At 42.6% G+C, this 18,272-nt stretch overlaps 1 protein-coding gene across 1 annotated transcript; it reads right to left on the bottom strand.

Annotated features, from left to right (window-relative positions):
- Positions 1 to 290: 290 nt before the first annotated feature.
- On the bottom strand, positions 291 to 2,837 carry LOC147886699 (uncharacterized). The gene is made up of 7 exons (XM_087395931.1): positions 2,646 to 2,837; positions 2,299 to 2,420; positions 1,984 to 2,139; positions 1,573 to 1,844; positions 1,321 to 1,488; positions 986 to 1,185; positions 291 to 676 (listed from the first exon to the last, which is right to left on the bottom strand). The coding sequence occupies exons 1-7, from the start codon at positions 2,752 to 2,754 to the stop codon at positions 501 to 503; spliced, it is 1,203 nt and encodes a 400-aa protein (XP_087252057.1). The 5' UTR covers positions 2,755 to 2,837; the 3' UTR covers positions 291 to 500.
- Positions 2,838 to 18,272: the final 15,435 nt, after the last annotated feature.

Below are 18,272 nucleotides of genomic sequence, written 5' to 3'. Positions count from 1 at the left end.
AGCAACAAAAGAGTGCACTTCCTCTTTCTTTTTCCCAAACAGGGTGACAAATGCCAAAACTTACTCCTTCACAACACCCACATACCAACAAATCTTCCTATATTGGAGCCTATTGAAGCCCATGAACTCTAATTTTTATAGGATTTTGGTAGTGTTGCATGGACATGTTGTGCAAACATGGTGTAAAATGCAAAAAATAAATGTTGCACAACAACCACATACAACAAATCTTCCAACATTGAATGCCATGAAATTTAATTTTTGTAGGGTTTTTGGCAGCGTCGTGTTAACATGGTGTCTAAACAAGGTGTAAAATGCCACCCATGTACCAACAAATCTTCCAACATCGAAGGCCATGAAGTAGCGTGTACACATGTTATCCAAATAGGGCAAAAAATGCCAAAATTGATTGATTTGCGGAAAATCCCATAAATCACCATGGAGTCTCCCGCATTACCTAGGATTTGCAAAGAAACATTCTAAGGGCAACATTATTGCGTTTAGGAGGGATTACTCTCAGCGTAGAAGAGGTGGGAGCCTTGGGCGTTGAGACGGACCGAGTGAATCGCTGTATCGTTCAGTACGAGTAGCCGATCCAGCCTTCTTCCCACGAACCCCATATTGGCCGCTCCCGCCACTCGGATCAATCCCAGCAGCTCCCCCGCTGCACTCAACACTGCCCACATGCAAAACAGCAATTCATCCCATCAGACCTTCAACATCACTAGCCACTGATCCGTGACATCATCCGTCTTCCATCAGCGGCGCAACCGTAGCCCTAATAAAGAAATGAATCCGTCTAACGCAACCCCCATTAATAAGCTGACGCTGTGATCGAGATCTGCACTCCCGAGTCTCACCCAAGTCCCAGCTCGTCTTGATGCAACCTATCTACATCTTGAGGCAACTACTTTCTTCAAGATAGACATTAAAGAATTAAAAACTCGGAAAATTCGGACAGAACTAGGGGCAATTTCTATGACACCTTGCACGCCGTCTGGATTAGCCGTATATACGCGTCCTCTGGTGTCAACTTTGATACCGTCCGGAGCACCTATGCCCGGGTAGCTACCGTCAAACGATGCTATGGACGCGAACAGTCGCCGGTTTGACAGAGTCCTTCCGTTGTCGTCTATATCGAAGACGTAGACTGAGTGTGGCAGCGATGTATCAACACTGCCGTTCCTGCTAAAATCAATGGCAGAATCGTCCCAACCGGATGTACGAGTTAAAAAGCCATCTCATAATTACATATTTAGATTAGTACTACGTCTTTGATTAAGCTCGCAGTTATGATTCGTGAACAAGCAAAACACATGCCCGATTGAGGAGCCAGTATCAGTCACGTATAGACGCTTTTCATCGTGCGAGAAGGCGAGGCCGTTTGGTTTCGTAAATCCGTCAGCTACAGCGTCCACTATACCGGTTGGACTGATGCGATAGACTTGATTGTTGATGGCGGGCGGATACGTCTTGAAGCCTTGGATCCTAGCAACGCAAAAATGGCCGAAGCCAATCAATCCAAAAGCAAAGTGTGGCGAAGCGTCCTTGACAGAACAAGATTTCGCCTACCAGCCATAGTCAGGATCTGTGAACCAGATCGAACCATCGCTCTTTACAACGACATCGTTAGGGCTGTTGAAGCGGAGGCCGAACCAATTGTCGGCTACAATGGTCGTCTTCATACTGTGGAGATTGATCCTTTGGATAAAGCCTCCCTGCGCACCCACACCTTGTTGGCATACGAGCAGCTCACCATTTTGGTCCAAAACCATGCCGTTGGACATGGGCGTCGTGTTGAAAACAGTGGAGACTTCATTCGTTTCCATCGACATTTTAATCAGCTGCAAAGTATCGCAATAATAAGGAAACCCCGAGATCACTATTGTTCGTGCACGAGCCTGCTCGTTTGGTCTGCTCAAGGCATGAAATTATGTCTCCGAGCGCCGTCTTGGTCATGCTCTGGGAGTCTGGGAGAGTTACCTTTATGTTTGGCTCGGGCTCGGATTTCCTGGTGCTGGAGAAGTAAAATTCTTGTTTGTCCGGGAAGTATACTCCCCCTTCGTGGCCATCTGCGTAAGCCACGAACTCTAACTTTGGGTCTTTCCCCAAGATACGTAAAAACTCTCGATCTCGTACCTGAGCACGATTAAGAGCCATTAACTCAGCAAGAGTTTCTGAAATCGGCAAAAGGCCCGAGATTGTGAGATGAAGCATCTTCAGTTTCATGTGATGAATAGGGTAGATGTGCGAGTTACAAGGCAGAGCTTGCTTAGCTTATAGAACTTCAGTTTTTACCTCAAACACACAGTCAGACTGTGATGCACCAGTTAAGATGTTCTTTTGTATTATGCCCTGTCTCCACCAACATGCACCTGGAGGCAGAATTTGTTGGGCACACAGATGGGTTCCAGCTGCATCTACACAGCTCGAGGAGCAGTAAGCAGCCTAGAAAGTTAGGAGATATCTCTATGGGTCAATGTAGCAAAATCCATTTCGTCAAGTATCAACAGACGCAAAAAATATGTGCAGCCCATGAATATTACGTAGCTTTGCGTAACGTCGACAATGCATCATATGTGGAACGGATCAACCAAGCCTTCTCAACGTGGAGGCTACACGCCTTTTTCAGCGATTTAGTTTACCTCTGGAGCAAGCTGCAGGAACTCGAGCAGCCCATGTAAAGTCAAGGTGAAGGAGCAGAAGGGCAGTGAAGAGGCGGAGAAAAAAGGGTGTATGAAGCTGAGGAAGCATTTCGCCAAAACAATGCTTGCTTGAAATTTGCTCTGCGAGTCTGTAATAAGCGAAAAAAAACTGAGGAGCAAGACAGTAAGCTGAAGAAGCTTGTGCGGTTCCAAGGCGACAATGATGCAAAACCAGTGTTGTTTTGCCAGAATTTACACACGTGGTATCAATGTGCCCTTCTATTCGTATTCTGTGTAGGAAAAATTCGGAATTTGTTTTTGTTTTTATTAGTGAATTGTTTATTGGTCCATGTGCCTGGTTTTCGTTTTTAACGATTGATTGAGGGCATGTGATCACCTATTCCTCCCTCTTTCTCTCTCTTTCTATTTCAAGGCAAGCCCCCCCTCCTCTCTCTCTCCTCCTTGATGCACATCAAAGTAGTCTCTCTCTCTCTCTCTCTCTCTTCTCCTTGCTGCACATCCAAGTCCTCTCTTTCTCTCTCTCTTCCAAGTTGCACATCTAAGGCCGCAAGCCTTATGAATTATTAGGCTGGTTACACACCGTCCATCACGCGCCCAAGTGAGAAAAGAGGATGGGCAGGGAGGGTTACACACCAAACGCAAAGAATATGTAAAAGCGTGAGCTCATTTGTTGCATGCATGTGTGAATGGCTTACGGGGTGTTAGCTATCTATTTTGTGATTGGAGGTCTTGGGTTCAAGCCCCACTATCAGAACTTAGGCACCCTTTGGGCGGGGGGTTGTGGTTGCCTAAGACTTTGGACGCCCCCCTGCCCCCCTTTTACGAGGCAAATCAACGGTCGCCACATGGCAGACATGCGGGCAAACGCCCCTATGCAACCTTGGGGGGGTGCCAATGTGTAACCGCCATTATCTATCCATTTTAGTTTTCTCCCATGTGGAGTTGGGGTGTTTCTTTGTTCTCCTTTGTCACGACGAGTAGCATGACCCGTCGAAGACAGTTTGGAGGTCTTTAATTTTAAGAAACTGGTCGATTACCGATGGCAAAGCCATGAAAGGAAGGCTGAAGCATCTCCGTAGCTTTTCTAAGTTTCCAAGAAAATGCATAGAAGGATATTTCCTCCATCAATTAGCTTCTATCCCCTCACTTTCGCAAGACCTATTCCTATCTCCAAATGTAATGAATCTGGTCCTTCTTGATTTCATGTGCTTAGATCTCTCAGTTTAGTGGGTAGCACTCAGATTGAGGTCAGGTTTCCATGACACCTCAATGGTTCTGGAGGGAAAGTCATTTACGAGAATCCAACGAGTAAGCTCAACGCTTTTGGAAGATGATGAACACAAAATGCGTAGCAAAGAAGGACCCGTGAATACAGCAAGGAGCAGAAAAACGAGGTTTAAAAATGGATGAAACAAGACCACAGCAAAGCCTAGCAAGCTATGGAAAGAATTACAAGCCAAGCTGAGAAGATTGTGCCTCACAAGTAAGGAGAAGAGCCAAGTATCATCAAGCAGGAAGAGGGGAAGCTTTGGCTAAGTCTTCTACGAGCATTGTCATTGTGTAGCCAAATGTCCTCCTTGATTCTGAGACGTTCATCACTGTTGGCAAAGCCTTCGATAGAGAAGACGAGGATGCAGTGACTACGGACATTGAAGAAGAATATGTATATGTGTGAAGAAGAATACAAGTACACATACGATCAAGTCTACAATTCAAATTTCAAATTTTGAAACTTAGATTTTTAAATTAAGTCTTCAATGTGTATTTTCTTTTCTTTTTTTAATATTGGTTTGGATTCGTCTATTTTTTTTTTAACTTTTTAAATTTTATCCTACTAAATAATTTTTAATATAATGTTATTTAATAAAGCCTTAATAAAATGAATTATAGTGATAATATCTTGGCACTACTTCTCAATTTGTAATCTAATGTTATGTAGTAAAAGTGTTGATAAATGTAGTGCACGTCGTAGAATCTTCTTTCCAAATCAAATTAAAAGAAACAAATAAATTATGTCCTTTTAAAGCTAGTCACATTTTCTTATCTTATTCTTATTTAGAATTTGAAAATCAAAAGAACAAGCCATATTAATTGAACAGTGTGTGAATGGTCATCAAACCAAACTAGGGTCGATTTGCAAACCATGGCCATTGTATTCAACACCATATGCTATTTTTAGTTCTAAAAATAGGCCCAAGGTCAATTTGCAATGTTTGTGAGCACGTGTGTGTGTGTGTGTGTGTGTGTGTGTGTGTGTGTGTGTGTGTGTGTATGTGTGTGTGAGAGAGGAGAGAGAGATTGCATCCATGAAGTGAAAATCGATCTAAGGTCAATTTGAAAACTCAAAACATGTTCTAAGGGAAATCAACCTAAGATCATTTTGCAAAGCTTGGCCATTGAATTCAACAACTTATGTTATCATCACTCCTCAAATCGACCTTGGGTCATTTTGCAAAGCTTGACCATTGAATTCAACAACTTATGTTATCATCACTCCTCAAATCGACCCAAGGTCGATTTGCAATCTCTATGGACGTGTGTGTGCTTGAGTAATCCACAACATCCATGAAGTGTAAATCGACCCAAGGTCAATTTGAAAACTCAAAAGCTTGTTCTAAATGCATGTGTGTTTGTGAATGGGTATCAAATCAACCCAAGGTCAATTTGCGAGGCCTAGTCATTGAATTCAAGATGCTATCCTATCATCACTTCTTGAAATGACCCAAGGTCGATTGCCAATGTCTGCAAGTGTGTGTGAGTGATCTCAAACCTCCATGAACTGCAAAATTGACCTAAGGTCAATTTGAAAATTGAAATTTTGGTTTGAATGCTCTTATGTGCGTGAGTGATTATCAAATCAACCAAAGGTCAATTTGCCAAGCTTGGCCCTTGAATTCGACACCCAACATCCATGAACTGCAAATCGACCCAAGGTCGATTTGGAAAACTCAAAACATTGTCTAAATGCTTTTATCTATGTGAATGATCATCAAATTGATGTAAGATCGATTTGCCAAGCCTAGCCATTGACCCAAGCTCAATTTTGTGTGTGTGTGTGTGTGTGTGTGTGTGTGTGTGTGTGTGTGATCAACATTGAGGAACTACAAATCGACCCAAGGTCAATTTGAAAACCCAACACATGTTCTAGATGCATTTGTGTGTATGAATAATCAATCAATTGACCTAAGGTTGATTTACAACTCTTGGACATTGAATTCTATAACCAATGCCATCATCACTCCTCACATTGACCCAAGGTCAATTTGCAATGTGTGTGGGGGTGTGTGATTGATCTCCAACTTGCATGAATTGCAAATTGACCTAAGGTTGTCTTGAAAACTAGAAACATGTTCTCAATGCATTTATGTGGGTGTGAGTGATCATTAAATTGACTTAAGGTCAATTTGCAAAGCCTGGCAATGGAATTCAACACCCTATCCTCCTCAAATAGACCCAAGGTTGATTTTTAGTGTTTGTGTGTGTGTGTGTGTGTGTCTGAGTGATCACCATCATCCATGAAGTATGAATCAGCCCAAGGTTGATTTGAAAACTTTAAACACGTTCTAATGCAATTTTATGTGTGGATGATCATGAAATCCACCTAAGGTCGATTTGACAATCCTGGCCATTGAATTCAACAACCTATGATATCATCAATCCTCAAATCGACCCAAGGTCAATTTATGGTGTTTGTACTGTGTGTGTGTGTGTGTGAATGAGAGAGAGAGAGAGAGGGATAGAGGGGGAGAGAGAGAGGGAGAGAGAGAGAGAGAGAGAGAGAGAGAGAGAGAGAGAGAGAGAGAGAGAGAGAGGGAGGGAGGGAGGGAGGGAAGTGCAAATCAACCCAAGGTAGATTTGAAAACTTAAAACATGTTTTGAATGAGTTTGTGTGTGTGAATGATCATTAAATCAAGGTCTAACGATGATTTGCCAAGCTTGTCCATTGACTTCAACAACCTATGCCATCATCACTCCTCAAATTGACCCAAGGTCAATTTGCAGTATCTATATGTGGGGGGGGGGGGGGGGGATCACCAATATCCATGAATTGCAAATCGGCCCAAGGTCAATCAGCAAACTCAAAACATATTCTAAAATCATTTGTGTGTGTGTGAATGATCATCAAGTTGAGCTAATGTCGATTTGCCAAGCTTGGCCATTGAATTTTATGCCCTATGCTATCATCACTTCTCAAATTGATCCAAGGTCAATTTATATTAATTATGTGAGTATGTGAATTGGAATGTGTTTTTGTGTGTGTGTACCATCTTGAATGTGTTTGTGTGTTTGTGACCATTAGCATCCATGAAGTGCAAATCGACCTAAGGTCGATTTGAAAGATCTGAATGTGTTTGTGTGTGCATGTACTCGATCATCAAATCTATTTGCAAATCCTAGCCATTTTTTTAACACCTCTCTCTCTCTCTCTCTCACACACACACACACACACACACACACATAATGGCTAGACTTTGCAAATTGACCTTTTCTTGATTTGAATGCTCATACCATGTGTGTTTGTGTTTGTGTGTGTGTGTGTGTGTATTTGTATCGACCTTGGGTCAATTTGAAACTATTACATGTGGTGATCATTATACGTTGTAAGACATTCCAAACTGACCTTGGGTTCATTTGAAGGGAGACATCAACATATGATATGGTTTTCAAAAGTTAAGCAGATAGTTTAAGATGTTGCAATCAAATTTCTTCTTTATTATGTTCTTGATTAGTAACATGCATGGATTGGTGTATTGATGTATTCATGTACCTATTCTTGATAGTAACACTAACAATGTATTGATCTAGATGAATTCAATGGATACTTAGAAGGAGATGACAAACCCAATAAGTCGAGAAAGCTAACCCAAAAAATAAGACACCAAACCCAATAAACGAGACAAAAGTTTCAGATAAGACTGTTGGGACATCAAAGGAGACCAAAGTTTTGAATGTCCTTGATGTAGCTGAATGGTATATGGATACATATGGAATGGATTGCAATATTTTTTGGGAGAGGTTATCATGTTTACCAAAGGAGGGATAGGGAAGGGATGGTGCACTCTTGACATGGTAGTTGATATGAAAGAGACTATGAATAGTAAACCAAATCTAGGCATTGTTGTTAAGATAAAGACAAACTCAGATTTTCCTTGGGACCTTGAAACAGAGGCTGCAAATGCTGAAATTGACGGTCAAATCTTTGATAATGACAGCCATTTTGCATGCCCTACTGGCAGTCCTTCTCCCAAAAGTTGAACCTCTAAAGTTGAATAACAGCGGAAGATCCCGCAAGAAAGTTGAAGGAGGAAATCACAGAAAAGCCAAGGCCGAGCACTTCAATGAATTTGAACGAGTCCAAACAAGGATCGTCGAACTGTACCTTGCAAAGTCAACTCCCTCAAAATCAGAACCACCGCCTCTTGAATGGTCACCTAAGGGATTGGAAGGAGTATGTGCAGCAAATGAACCCTTACTTGGAAATACCTTACCAGTGGAAAAGTTATCCCACAGTTCCCAACGTAAGAAGTTTCGGAAGTATAAGCCACATGTGCGGCATCCCCTCAAACACATCATCTGAAGAGGCCAGAATCTGAAATTCAGCATTTGTATGTGTAGAATTTTCAGAGAATATGACATCTCTATTGACAAAAATTTTGCATGTAGCAGGATTGTAGAGACGATAGCCTTTGCTTTGTGAACTATATCCCACAAAAATGTATTTTAGTGCCTTATCTGACAACTTGTGTCTGAACTCCACAGGCACGTGGGCATATGCAGACAACCAAAAACTCTGAAGTGGTCCACTGAAGGCTTTCTCCCATGCCATGCCTCATAGGGAGTGATTGTCTTCAAAGCCTTTGTAGGAGCCCGAATTAAAATATAGTTTGCACACAGGAGGCCTTCTAGCCAAAACCTGTGAGGCAACTTCTTACTTGTGAGCATGCATCTATCCATTTCCATGGCGGTGCGATTCTTCCATTTAGCTTTGCCATTCTGTTGAGGTGTAAGCCTCACTGTAAGCTGATGCATAATGCCTTTTGCTTTCAAAAATTTCTCAAATTCATGAGACATGTATTCCCCCCCTCGATCTATGCGAATTGTCTGCACCTTGAGTCCTGTCTCATTTTCAACCATAGCTACAAAGTGTTTGAAATGCATAAACACTTCTGATTTTGCCTTGAGACCATAGACCCAAGCATAGTTGGTAAAGTCATCTATGAATGTAACAAAATAGAGATAACCCCCAAAAGCAGGTGTCCTCATGGGACCGCAGACATCATTGTGAATAAGTTGCAATTTTCTTGTAGCTTTCACTGCACCATCCTTCTTGAAGGGAAGCCTATGCATTTTGCCAAGAATGCAACCTTCACATGCATGAGGAGGAGGCGACTCCAAAGGAGGTAATGCATCAACCATATCATGCCTCTGAAGTGTCATTAAGCTGCCATAGCTCATGTGCCCATACCTGGCATGCCATAACTCCACATTGTGCATCGTAGCAGTGGGAGTGCTAACTGATAATGCAAGATGGGATCTTTTTTCATATAAATCAAGCTGAAAAACACCCCGATACAAAGTGCCAGACAATCTCAAAGCATATTCATTTTCTTTGTCTCTGACTGCACACTTGTCATCATTAAAAACAACCTGAAATCCTCCTCTATTGAGTGAGGACACTGAAAGCAAGTTCTTCTTTATACCTGGCACATAGAGTACATCTGAAATTCTAAAATATGTGCCATCAGTGGATGTGAGAATAATATCTCCCACTCCACACACTAAATATGAAGAATTATTTGCACAAGTGACCTTCTTGGTGGGTGAAGAATGCAGAGTTACAAACAGATTTTTCTTGGAAGTGATGTGCTTTGAAGCACCACTATCAAAATACCAAGTATGTAGTGTCTCATCAACACTGAAAGAGAATTCATCCTTTGAAGGATCGTAACTGCAAGTCAAAAAAGCATATGGGTCATCATCATTAGTGGTTGTAGTATCTGAACTACCCGCTAAAAAATCTGAAGTGCAAGACAAAAAGGCGTAGTGCTCTTCAACCAAGTTGGCTACAACATCTCCTCCATCATGGCAATGTGGACCTGATGCATCTAATACAGCCATACTAGAATCCCTTTTCTTTTCTTTGGCTATGTGCTTCTTGCACTCTCCAATATAATGACCTGGCTTCTTGCAATAATGACAGATGCCCTTCTTTTTTTGCTTGTTTGTATCACCCTGTGCCTTATAAGAAGGCTGTCTGGAATCAGCTTTATGCTGATGTGTGGGCTGATGGGCATGTGGCTGATGCTACCCTTTACCCTTGGGCTTGAAGTTAGAGAGCATAGCATGCTCGCCAGCCCAGGTTGCCATATTTTTGTGTGTTTGTTCCTCCCGCATCAGAAGTCCTACCAACTCGTGAAAGGAGAGAGGATTGCTGCCCCCCCTCAATGACAAATTCAGTGAGGTGTGGAAACCAAGATAGGACTCAGGAAGAGAGTTCAGAGTGGTGGAGATCATCTCTGAATCCGGAATGACTTCATCAATGTTCAGCAATTGTTCCCTAAGATCCTGAAGTGTTTCAAATGGATGTAAAATCCGCCTTTCTAAATGGAGATCTCAAGGAGGAGGTATACGTGGAACAACCACCAGGTTTTGTGATCCTAGTTCAGAAGGTAAAGTCTGTAAACTAAAGAAGGCAATTTACGGGCTGAAACAGGCCCCACGAGCATGTTACCAGCAAATTGATGCCTACTTTCTGCAAAACGGGTTCAGGAGGAGCCCATCTAATGCAAACTTGTATATCTTCAGAGGAGGCAGGTGTATGATCATGGTCCTTTATGTGGATGACCTTGTCATAACAGGGAACCATGAAGAGAAGATCTCACAGACAAAGCATTTGCTAGGAAGAGAGTTTGAAATGGCAGACCTCGGACTGATGCATTTCTATTTGGGGATTGAAGTTTGGCAAGAGCCGAAACACATCTTCATTTCACAGCTGAAGTATGCTGGAGAGATACTGAAGGCATTTGGCATGGCTGAGTGCAAGACAGTTGGTACCCCTATGGAGGTTGATGTGAAGCTCTCAAATGAGGATCCATCACCACTGGTGGACGAAGCGAAGTACAGAAGACTTGTGGGTAGTTTGATTTACTTGTGCAACACGAGGCCGGACATCAGTTTTGCGACTGGTGTACTAAGCAGGTTTTCCAATAAGCCCCAGGAGAACCATTGGAGGGTAGGGATGCAGGTGCTGAAATACATCAAAGGCACACTTCATTATGGCATCACCTATACCAAGGGCAACATCTTGACTGGATTCTGTGACTCGGATTGGGCAGGAGACGTGGACAGCAGGATATCAGTGACAGGATATTGTTTCTCACTTAAATCTGAAGCTATGTCATGGGTCAGCAAGAAGCAACCCACAGTTGCTCTTTCTTCTACCGAGGCTGAGTACAAATCTGCATGCTTTGCTTCTTGCGAGGCAGTGTGGTTAAGGAGGATTTTAGGGGAAATGGGTGTAGTGCAAAACAAGCCTATGCAGTTATCATGTGACAATCAGAGTTGCATGGCGATTGCAGAGAATCGTGTGTTCCACGCTCGCACAAAACACATTGAGATTCTATATCACTTTGTACGCAAGCTCATCATGGATGGAGAGGTCGACTTGGTGTACTGTCCGACTACAGAGAATGCTGCGGACATCTTCACAAAGGCTCTTGGAAGAGACTTGCTAGAGAGGCATCTTCATCGACTTGGCACTGGGCCGAAAAAGTAAGTTCACTTGCGGGTAGACATTGAGGGGGGGTGTTAGATATCAATGCTCCACTCTCGTGTAACTATGCGGGAACCAGCTAACTCTACTTGTAAGCCCTCCCATATGAGGAGAAGGCATTTGAGTAGCTCGGTTATCCGATAGGTCCTGGTTTACACCAGATGGGGGACAATTTTAGGAAGAAAATTAGAAAAAATGGTATGAAAAATATGAAGAAAATTAGGGGGAAAAGGGGGGAAGAAGGGGGGAGGGGGGGAAATTCTAAGAAGGGAAATGCAAGGGAAATGAATGGAGAGTGGGTGAAAGAGGGAAATACTAGGGAGAGAAATTGAAAGAGGGGTTTGGGGGGGAGGGGGGGTGTCGGGGGAGAACTAATGAGACCAAACCAATGGAGTAAGTGTGTGTGTGTGGGGGGGGGGGGGTGAGTTGTGATTTTTAATGAATGGAATACTTGTTATGCTTCACAACAAGGCACATTATTCTTTCCTTTCATTGACCCAAAGTAAGTCAAGAAGGATGAATCGAATGGTATTGAATTGTCTCTATCAAAATATGGTAAAGAAGAATCTAAGTCTAATAATTTAGAGCAAACCCTCCACAAGCAATGAATCAGGATGGACTTTGGAGGTCTAATAGTGTACAAAGGGCTTCTGATAGGCTCAATGTGACTCATGCTTTGGTGATACCCATAGAATATTTTTAAAGTATTTAATAATATTAGAAAGCCAAAGGTAATCCCAAGTGACAAGAATGATGAAAAAGACACATGATATCACCATAAGAACAACAACAGATCTCACACACTCTAGGGAAGTCAATTGGATTGGAGTATTTCATCCATGCATGTGTGTTAATGCTTTCTAATTGGGAACAATAGATTAGTGCCACATTGGAGGTTCAATCATGAACCTTTTAAAAGGTTAGAGGGTGATTTCTTCCTCACACCTCCTCAAGTTCTTATCTAGTGTGTTATATGTATGTGGATTTGTTTTTATGAGTGGCTGAGAGCTCTATTTTTAGCTTTTCATTGAAAGCATTGATTGGAATTTCCATTTTGTATCAATTTATTCATTTGTGTGTGCATTTCTATCCTACCTATGTCAAGAACATCGTAGTCTAGGAGGGCCTCGTGCACATTATAGTCTAGGAGGGCCTCCCATTTTCTAACATAACGAACCTTCAAACACGATATCCACAAGGATATCCTCATCCTTGGACTGGATAACCTGCCCCTAGAATAAACATCAAAAACCAAGGCATCCCCATCTAAACCTTATTGAAGCCCTATGAACTAAATTGGGATACTTGCCCTCGCAAAAGCCCCAAGCCATAAAGAGTGACGATATGAAGGCTTGCCTTTATGAGAACCCTGTCCAAGGGTAGGGCTACATGAATTTTCTCAATCCTTCTTTCACTTACTTTGGGGTCACTTACCAACTAAAGCTTCCATGAGCACACAGAGGAAGCGAGTCGTCTCTCTCATCTGGACCAATGCATGTAACTAGAAGCACCAAGAGGTCTCCCATGATCATCATGTATGAGGTCATTCCACATGATAGGTTGCCTTCAATCTCTTCCAAAAGAGGGAGGGATTCTCTAGGTATTAATCCTAAAGCTAACCCAATCTTTCACAATGGCAGCCTAAGAGGGGAGGAAGGAGTCCTGAGATTCACCGAGGTAAAGATCCACCTGGTATAGTCCACCAAATCACCACCTAGACTATCTATCCAATCCCCATGCAAGGAGGGGAGCAAGACTGTATGCAATGAATGAATAAATCTTCTAAGGCTCTTGTCCTACGCAAAATCCCCCTGACCACAACCTTGCAAAGTAAGGTACTACACTCCAAATTTGGAATGAGATTGAGGCTCCCTTCTTGTGTGGTGATAATCAAGGTCTCCTAAGCCACTCTAGATCTGGGATTTTCTTGCAAACTGATAAGAAATTGTTGAGTGATACATTTCCTAGAGTGACACACGATAAATTCCTTATTACACTTGCAAAATGCCCATCTATGTATTGTGAATAAGATTTGGAGAAAAGGCTGCAATCACACTTTTGCTTATTGGCCTCCATGCAGCAACCAAATTTCTCTAGCCCCCCTTTGGGATAAGATGACGAGACCCTCTATAAGTGAGTCAAGCATAGCACCAGAGTCCCAAACACCATGTAGGCTTGAAATAACATGGTCCCCAAGTATGTCCCCAAAAAAATGAACAAGAGGGTGTCAACCCATTTAAGCCCAGACACTTGCCCTTATGAAGGGCCAAAAGCATAGTCCTCAATTCCAAATTGTAAAAGGTGCATAAAGTAAGACTCACATGTTTGGTTTCATCAATGCTAGAATAGCTTGCCAAACTCTATGTTTGGCATCATGTCTGGCAGGTGTGTGAGGATCTATAGAAAGAAGGGAGTCATAAAATTAGAGGCAATAAGTAAGATGACATGAGGATTTTAATGCAAAACCTTGTAAAAGTCCAATAGTTGAGAAACAATTTCTCTACCATGTCTCGAGACAAGACGATGAGGAGCACCACCAAGGCCCTAACTGTTCAAACTAACAATCCTCATTGATGGCAAAAAGTAGATTGAAAACTGACCTGACCTGGTGATAGAAACACCTCCCTTCTATGAAGTAGATCTCTTGGAGAAGTGGAAGAGATGGAAATTCACAAAGAAAAGGAACCCCATACATGTGGACGTGGATGCTCTATTGATAGGATCTAGAAGACCAGCTCAACAAAGGTGGAGGGAACAATTTCTGCCTCTCCACAGTCAAACAAAGGGAAATTCATAGCAGAGAAAAGGAACCCCAGAAGAACATCTCAACAAAGGTGGAGGGAACAAAGTCTGCCTCTCCACAATCAACCAAAGGGAGAATCACAGAGAAAAGGAACCCCATACATGTGGACGTGGATGCTCTATTGGTAGGATTTAGAAGACCAACTCAACAAAGGTGGAGGGGACAAAGTCTACCTCTCCACAATCAGCCAAGAACGTTCCTTTAAATCAAAAGTAGCGCCAAAGTTTTTAAGATCCCTCCTGGCGAAAAGCTACAAAGCTAGGCACCACACCCTTTCCCCACTCAAGAAAAAGTACGTGCAGTGTTGAAGGGAAGGGTGACCATTTGAAAGGAGAAGGAAATCCAGATGGAGGGGGGGAGGGGGGGGGCCTCTTGCTATGCAAGAGAATGAGTTGAAGCAATGCCATCCCTCGTTTTAAAAAAAAGGGGTGAGGTAAAGGGTCAAGAACAAGAGAAGGAGCCTCCTGATCTAAAAATGGTGGATGAATGTCAACCCTAAAACTGCAACCCAAAAAGGGTAGCAGGTGTGAGACATGCAACAAGTGCCAATGGAATGCTTTATTGAGAAGGGGCCATGCCAAAAGTCTTCTTGGGTCTTTTCTTCTTCTTTGTGCAATCTCTAGTGAAATACCCAAAGATCCTACAGATCTGACATTGGTCCTACCTACCCACAACGTCAACTCTCTATCAAACAAGAGAGCCATCCAAACATTGGATCATAATATGGTCATTAGGTATATTAGGGTCCATCATGATGACAATAAATCTGGGACATCAAATATGATAGCCTGTGCTGCAAAAGAGGGTAAACTAGGAGAGGGGGGATCTTTGTGACAAAATGAAAGGAAGCTCTGATCATTGTGAGGAGCCAGCAGTAGACATGACGTAGATCACAGAACCTGACAGAGTGAAGGGACCCATTTTCCCTCCTCCATTGGTAGAATCCCAGTGAGAAAGGGGTGAGAAAGATCTTCGTGTGAGCAAGTGTCAAGGGGCTAGCCTCAAGCACTGTACTTGCAACTCCAAGAGAATCAAAAACTACCTAAAAGGAACCTTGCCCCAATAAATGAACATCTGAGAAGGGGGGTGAGATTTGAAGGCAAGGTCGGAAGCATCTAGTCCCTAGCCTAAGGCTTGGATGAGGGGGACCCATGGATAGGGTGCTGGATCTCTTGAACTCCACTTCCTTCTAAAGGTACAATAGCTCGTGTCTTTAGCAAAAGTATAAGTTCTCATATGGGTAGCCATTTGCAATCAAATATGGAAGGTTGAACTAAACAAATTTATGTTTGTCTCACAAGGTAAACAAGACTAGGATAAAGGCAGAGGGTGGGATGGGGGGGAGAGGCATCAGATAAGAACAGGGGGGGGTAGCAAGAGGGAAGGGAAGGGGAGGGAGGGAAGGGAGAGAATGGGGAAGGGAGTAGCTAGGGAGGGAGGCAAAAAGGGGAGGGGAGAGGGGAAGGGTCTCCTCTCCTCTCTCCATATTTTTTCATGGTAGTAGAGCTCCCTTGCCTCCCACATAGTCGTTGAGATCCTAGTGTGAGAGAGATTGATCAAGAGATTGAGTATTGCTCATTCTGTACAACCTCTTCCATTTGAGAAAATTTCCGTTGAGTGATAGAGAATTCCCTCCATTCTTTTAAAGAGATTTCTAGTTTGAGAGAGTTATTTTAAGTATTCATGAGAGAAAGTGTTGAGGTTTCATTTGATAGGTTTTGTTTCAAGAGAGAGAGAGAGAGAGAGAGAGAGAGATTCTTACGCCATTTGGTTCCGCTTTCTGAGAAAGTCTTTGTGAGAGATCTCATTGTTTTGCATACAAAAATTAATTCATACTATGGTCAAGCTTCTACATAGGACTAATGCTTCACACAAGAAGCCTCACTGAAGTGGCTACACAGGCAAATAAAGGTGCATCTACATCCAACTTGCAAGCCAAGCTACTCTACTAGTAGCCTAAAAGCCTCCAATGAGCCAGTTGCATGCTCGTAGCAATCTCGTAGCAATCAACAAAGCAAGACCTCAGACTCGACTGAGGCAACCAACCAAAGAGCCTACAATCATCTACTATAGACTTGACTACATGCAAGTGACTCAGAGCCTACGTGAATACACTCAACTCTATCTACTTTACCTATTGCTAGTCTACAAAGAAGTGACCCGCCAAGGCGTAGCTCCTCAGCACGTGCAGAAACGACCTAGCAACAATTCCTCCATCGACATCCCGACTCTACTACTCGCACAACTCGCACAATGAGCTCCTAAGCAAAGCCAAGGCACCCGACTCCTTTCATCCGACTCAACAAATAGCAGGCTCTCCATCTACATATCTCTACCAACAATGATGGCTCACTGCAGACCACAACCATGGTCAAACACTAGCCACCCGTGCCTCAACGGAGCTCAGACAGAATCTAGAAGATTCTACCAGAATCCTAAGGATTTCGTCACATCTTATGTAGCATCAAATGAATATTATGGAGCATCCATGAATATTCGCACGGAATCTTATCTCACAAAGGGGTGGGCTAGTGGATTGACACATGGCACCATCACAGAGAGACATGTGGTCCACCTTATCCATAGATCACCACACACAGAGGCTGGTTAGTGTTTTGACATGTGGAGCCTTATCATGCACACCTTATCTACCATGGCAGTGGGACTTATTTGCCACATTAGCAGGGTCGGCCCTACTAACACGTCATTAGCTTACTCCATACATAGCCAAACATTTTTAGAAATTGTTGTTTGTATGTAAGACAATTGATTACTCACAATACCATGGGTAGGACAATAACCGTAAAAGTAAGCAATGCATGATACTTTTTGAACATAAATCATCACACTATAATGTCGAAATTTATGAAGGTCTTCGCTCAAACCGTTGCCTCGCTTGAATGCAGTCGCTCGAATTCTGGTAATCCTCATTGGAATTATGTATTGCAGTTCTAGATTTTGTTTGGTACATCCAGTGTTTTGTTAGTTGATTTAGACAGTGATTTCACAGGCACTTTGAGTACATTTCTTGCACCATGTCTATGACTAGCAACCTTAATTTGGAGGCATCTGCTAGGTTGGACAATTCAAATTATGGCACATGGGAATACCAAATGGAGACCATTCTTGTACTTCAAGAGAAATGGGAGTATGTCGATGGGTCTACACCTAGACCATCTAACGGTGCAACAACTCCCACCATTGCCGTAGCACAAGTAGTGGGACAGTGTCTGCACTTGCAGTAGATCTTGCCATTGCCTGATCACAGGTAGAATGGGACAAGAAAGAAAAATATGCATATCATTTGATCAAATAGAATGTGTAAGATGTCATGCTTTTATAGCTCAACACAGTGAACATCAAAAGAAGCGTGGGATATGTTTGCAACTCTTCACGAGTGTAAGAACACTTCTAGGATTCCCACCTTGAGAAACCAGATCAACCAGAGATTCCACAATAGTAATGAAACGAGTCATGCTTACGTACTTAGAATCAAGGATTACAACAATCAACTCACAACAGCAGGAGAGACTATGAATCCCACAGAAATGGTTCATCCTAAATGGATTAGGAGAGGGATTTGAGAATCTAGCTGAATCTAGTCTAGAGTATTGCCATTCAATGGCAAATTCCGACATTGGAAGAGGTAGAGGCAGAGGTAGAGCCTCGGTAGAGCATCTCAGCAAAGTGGCCCCATCAAAGTCATCATCAAAATAATCAGCATCATTTGCAGCAGTAGCATTAGCATCCAAGAGAAAATCATTCCAACAGAGGAAGATTTTAAGGACGAGGGAATGCATCCACCACATGTCAAACATTCAGTGCAACTATTGTCATAAGTTTGGACATTATGAAAGAGATTGCCGCAAGTAGTATGACCAAGGAGGTCAATCTAGCAGCAGCAATCGAGGGAAATTCTGTGGAATAGGAAATCATCGTGGTGGGACATTCAAGTCAGTCATTATGCTAATGAACCTCAGAATATGTTTCTTGCAAGTGAGGATATGCAAAAGACTAAAACAATGTATCT

The sequence above is a fragment of the Dipteris shenzhenensis genome, chromosome 24 (genome assembly GCF_047967505.1).
Source record: "Dipteris shenzhenensis isolate YYH24624 ecotype China chromosome 24, Dip_SZ_1.0, whole genome shotgun sequence".
Lineage (NCBI taxonomy): Eukaryota > Viridiplantae > Streptophyta > Polypodiopsida > Gleicheniales > Dipteridaceae > Dipteris > Dipteris shenzhenensis.
This window is presented reverse-complemented; position numbering and strand designations above follow the sequence as displayed.